Source organism: Triticum urartu, chromosome 7A (assembly GCF_056163025.1).
Source record: "Triticum urartu cultivar PI428250 chromosome 7A, HENAU_Tu73, whole genome shotgun sequence".
Taxonomy (NCBI): domain Eukaryota; kingdom Viridiplantae; phylum Streptophyta; class Magnoliopsida; order Poales; family Poaceae; genus Triticum; species Triticum urartu.
This window is the reverse complement of record NC_141879.1, coordinates 515,272-520,641: the sequence shown is the minus strand read 5'-3', so window position 1 is coordinate 520,641 and position 5,370 is coordinate 515,272. Positions and strand designations below refer to the sequence as shown.

At 54.0% G+C, this 5,370-nt stretch overlaps 1 protein-coding gene across 1 annotated transcript; it reads left to right on the top strand.

The window, feature by feature from the left end:
* The first annotated feature begins 1,775 nt into the window (after window positions 1-1,775).
* Window positions 1,776-3,677, top strand: LOC125525071 (protein NUCLEAR FUSION DEFECTIVE 4-like). Its single transcript, XM_048690082.2, has 2 exons — window positions 1,776-2,854; window positions 3,098-3,677. Exons 1-2 carry the CDS (start codon window positions 1,776-1,778, stop codon window positions 3,675-3,677), a joined length of 1,659 nt encoding a protein of 552 aa, XP_048546039.1.
* Window positions 3,678-5,370: the final 1,693 nt, after the last annotated feature.

The window sequence follows — 5,370 nt, the reverse complement described above, 5'->3', positions numbered from 1 at the left end:
CAGATCACAGCTCGCCTCGGCACAGAGTTCGCCCTCAAGGACTTGGGGGCTCTCCACTACTTCCTCGGCATCGAGGTCATGCGCCGGGCTACTGGCTTCTTCCTGCACCAGCAGAAGTACGCCTACGAGCTTCTGGAGCGAGCGGGCATGCTTAACTGCAAGCCTGCTTCCACGCCTATTGATACGAAGGCTAAGGTGTCCGCCGTCGAGGGCTCTCCAGCGTCCGACGCTCCCTTCTACCGCTCCATCGTCGGTGCGCTTCAGTACCTCACACTGACGCGTCCGGACATTCAGTATGCTGTCCAGCAGGTGTGCCTTCACATGCACGCTCCTCGTGACACCCATTGGGCTCTCGTGAAACGTATACTTCGATACATACGTGGCACCACAGCCATGGGTCTCGCCCAGACGGCCTCGCCGGACACCAGCCTTGTCGCCTACTCCGACGCCGACTGGGCTGGGTGTCCCGACACTCGACGCTCCACTTCCGGCTACTGTGTCTACCTCGGGCCCTCTCTGATTTCGTGGTCATCTAAACGACAACCCACGGTCTCACGTTCGAGCGCCGAGGCCGAGTATCGGGCCGTAGCCAACGCCGTCGCGGAGTGTTCATGGCTACGGCAGCTACTTCAGGAGTTGCTATGTGAGGTCACCAAGGCGACGCTCGTCTACAGCGATAACGTCTCCGCGGTGTACCTCGCTGCCAACCCTGTCCATCACCGACGGACGAAGCACATCGAGCTCGACATCCACTTCGTCCGGGAGCACGTTGCACTTGGTCGTGTTCGTGTTCTACATGTGCCCACCGATCAGCAGTTCGCCGATGTGATGATGAAGGGACTACCCACCTCGACTTTCGAGGGCTTTCGGTCCAGTCTTTGCGTCACCGGCGACGCTTCGACTGCGGGGGGTGTTGAACATGTGTACATGTACGTAGGTCTGGGTCCTGTATGCCGTACCTGTTGTATCTGTCTCCCTCTGTATGTACGTGTATCTTAGGAGGCAAGATACCGGCCGCACCCCTTGTACCTATATATATGTGCCTAGTGCACAATCAATCGATCATCGATGCACCAAATCTTTCTCTACACATTCATCCCGTCAAACCTCACCCGTGTTCCAGGCCTTCTTTTAATCCAAAATTGATTCCACTACGCACACAGAGGTAACTCGTCAGTTTTTTTTTTTCAAAATCCAGTGCTAATCAAGCTTTTGCAGCATGTAACTCAGTTTCATAGGAGTATAATACAAAAGCATGCATGGTTCTGCACCAGATAAGACAAATGTAAGGAATCAGGCATTGACGGCAGTACCCTGCATAGGGGTGATCTAATGGGAAGTATGATTTTTAGGCAGACTAGATTGGCTTTTAGATCAACCTGTTGGGGTCACCAACTGAGTCTGAACAAATTATTGTTCCTTCCTTTCTATGACATGTCCAGTACCTCTTGATAAATCTTCCAGTATTTTGTTACAGCTTACAACCGCATTTGTTACAATACGGAATCATCTATTTTGTTACAACTTACAACCGCATTTGTTACAACAAAGAGTTTTCAACCGCTACGCGAGAGATTTATCTATCTACTGGAGTACAACGCAATTCAAACAGTTGCAGCCACAACCGCAGGACTTGGACGAGGAGTCGCCGGTGCATAAATACCTAGCGGCCAGCAGGGGCCATAATTAATTAATATCAGAGCTCCATTGCCTCCAACACCACCACGACCCCGGAGTCCCGATCGACGACGGAGCACGTACCGCTCTCCTCGGCGATGTCGTCGTGGCCTTCCTCGGCCCATTGGCTCGGCCTCGTCGGGACCATCTGGCTGCAGACCATCAACGGCCCCAACTCCGACTTCCCCGTCTACTCGTCGCAGCTCAAGGAGCTCAAGGGCATCTCCCAGGTGCAGCTCAACTTCCTAGCGTTCGCCTCCGACGCTGGCAAGCTCTTCGGCTGGTTCTCCGGCGTGGCCGCGCTCTACGTGCCGCTCCCGCTCGTCGCCTTCGTCGGCGCGTGCTTCGGCCTCGTCGGCTACGGCGTCCAGTACCTCTTGGTGGACAGCCCAGGGCTCAAGTTCTGGCACCTGTTCCTGCTCACCGCCCTCGCCGGGAACGGCATCTGCTGGATCAACACCGTCTGCTTCCTGCTCAGCGTCAAGAACTTCGCGTCCAGGAGCCGCGTCGCCGTCAGCCTCGCCACCAGCTACCTCGGCCTCAGCGCCAAGGTGTACACCAGCCTGGCCGAGACCATGCCCCGCCTGGCCGACTCCAAGGCCAAGACGTACCTCCTCCTCAATGCCGTGGTGCCGGTGATCGTCACCGTGTTCGTGGCGCCGGCCCTCAGGCTGTTCGACCTCAAGAGCGACTCCATGTCGAGCACGGACACGGCATTCCTCGTCATGTTCGCAATCACGCTCGCCACCGGGGCGTGCGCCGTGGTCGGCAGCATCGGCTCCACGGCCAGCTGGTTGTCCTCCAGGCAGCAGATGGTGAGCCTCAGCGTGCTGCTGGCCGTCCCCATACTAATACCGGTGGCGCTCAAGATGAACAAGATCGGGGAGGCGAAGCGCGAGAAGGATGACGCCGTGGTCGTGATCGAGGTGACGGACTTGGAGACCACCGCCGCCGAGGAGGAGGTCGGAGGCCTCCAGCTGCTCAAGAAGCCGGACTTCTGGCTATACTTCTTGAGCTATATGTTCAGCGGCACCCTGGGCCTGGTGTTCCTCAACAATCTGGGTCAGATTGCCGAGTCGCGAGGTCTCGGCCGGACTTCCACTCTGGTCTCCCTGTCGTCTTCCTTCGGCTTCTTCGGTCGCCTCCTCCCGTCCTTCATGGACTACTACTCTGCAAAGTAAGCAATTAACCGTTCTTAATTTCCACACACTTGCATGATTTGATTAATGTTTATTTTCGTCTTTGAGGTCTTATTGGAGTCTCCAGGATATATTCATGGGGTCCTTTTAATAAATGGGAAACTTGTACTAACTATAAACAACTTCATGGTCCTTTTGTCCATGCAATTTAATTTACTTGTTTCCAGAAGCAGAAGAAACGGAAACAGCAGCTAAACTGAATTTGTTGCTTTGTGGTGCAGAAGCGGCCACAGCATATCGAGGACGGGGTCCATGGCGTCGCTCATGGCACCCATGGCGTGCGCCTTCTTCATGTTGCTCAACCAGGGCAGCGTCTTCCTGTACGCGAGCACTGCCATCATCGGGACCTGCACGGGGGCCATGACGTCGGTGGCGGTGTCCGCGACCATCGAGCTGTTCGGCGCCAAGAACTTCGCCGTCAACCACAACGTCCTGGTGTCCAACATCCCTGTCGGCTCGCTCTGCTTCGGCTACTTCTCGGCGCTCCTGTACCAGCGGGAGGCCAGCAAGCGGGGCGCCGCCACCTGCTCCGGCGCCAGCTGCTACCAGGCAACCTTCGCCATCTGGGGCGCCAGCTGCGTCGTCGGCACGCTGCTCTGCGTCGTCCTCTACGTCCGGTCGCGCAGCAGGTTACTTAGCTACTTCCTAGCTAGGTGCTCGTCAGAAGGCTTGACGACGGCATTGATCTGCGACGACGATAGCAAGCAACAATGGATGCCCTACGATTGTATGTACTCTAGCTATACGTCTAGAGAAAAAATTATCTGTTGGGCACATCCGTACATGTACGAGCGCTTGTAGTGGACCTTTCAAATTCCAGTAATTGGCCATAACAATTCCGAAAAATATTTGTTCGCAACTTCGTAAAGATTATGGAAAACCACCAGGCCGTATTTCTTATGATTTTATAATCGTGATCTAACCAGACGGTAGAAAAATGGTGGCGAGGCTCTGTAGATCACCAACAGTAGAGTCTAAAGCTCAAAATTAACGAAAATTCTAGAGTTTTGACAGTCATTCAGGATCTTGTCTTGACCAGGTACACAGTAGGGTTCCCATCTACAGCTTGTTTATTTACGTCGACTCGTCCCTTCCGACAATAGCATCACCAATCCGCATCACCAATAGACAGGAACTGAGCATGGCCTCACAGACATTTTACTGTCTACACACACGCATGAAGATCGGACATGCATTGCGATGCATGTGAGGAAGAGGCCGCCGTTAAAGGATGCTCAAGCAGGTAGGTCGATCGATGGATCCAGCATCGGCCTCCCTCGTGGTCCTCTCACATGCTGTTCGACTTTGATCGATGGCGTTGCAATGATACAACGCAAAGTTCAGTTCCATCTTCCTTCCCTGTGTGCTTGCATGGATGGGCCGATGCCCATTTAGGCCAACTCCAGTGCACGACTCCATCATGTCCGTTCTAGTCCGTTTAGGGTAGAACGTATGAATAGCTCGGCTCAACGCACGGTCTCAAATGGACAAATGTCTGATTTTCGTCCGTTTTCGACCCATTCCTGGCCAAAACATGCGTTGCGTTTGGGATGAAACGGACATCGCATGGACGTGCGGGATGCACGCCCTTGTCTTCCCGGTGGCCCGCCCGTCGGGGACACTAGCGCTTCATTCAACTCCAACGCCTCCACCCGTCCTTCACGTGCCCACCCCGCCGCCAGCGCCGCCCCTATTTTTCGGCCGCTTCCTAATTGCTCACCCCCGGCTATCCATACCAAACCACGTCCGCAAGGTGTTTGACACTTTGCCACAAAGGTATGGACAGTGGAGATGATTTTTTCTTCAAGCACTTCATTTATTCGTCGGATGATTCGTCCTCGGATGACGAAGATCTTGTGGTGGCTGCATTGGTCGTTCACGACCACATTGAACAACAGCGGCCTCAGTACAGGGGGTCAGTCCCTGGCCGTGCTCCCAACCTGAACCGCAATAGAGAGAGATGCCACACCCTGCTCTATGCTGATTACTTTGAGAATACCGCGCTCTTCAAACCGGAGTAATTCCGTCGCCGTTTTCGTATGGTAAGGCATGTGTTCAATCGTATCCAAGAGGGAGTGATTGCTCATGACTCATTCTTTGAGTGCAAAACGGATGCCCTTGGCAAGCTTGAATTCTCCTCTTATTAGAAATGCACCACGGCCATCCGCATGCTTGCATATGGAATTCCAGGCGATCTGGTGGATGTGTACATGCGCATGAGTGAGTCCACATGTCTGCTGTCAATGTACAACTTCTGCAAGACCGTGGTGGCAGTGTTTGGCCCTGAGTACTTGAGGCAGCCAAATGCGGCTGATACAAAAAGGTTGTTGGCGATCAACGCCAAAAGAGGCTTTTCCAGGCATGCTTGACGGCATAGATTGTATGCACTGGGAGTGGAAGAACTGTCAATTTGCTTGTCATGGCGAGTACAAGGGGCATGTTAAAGCGTGCACTGTCATATTCGAAGCGGTGGCTTCGCAAAATCTTTGGATAT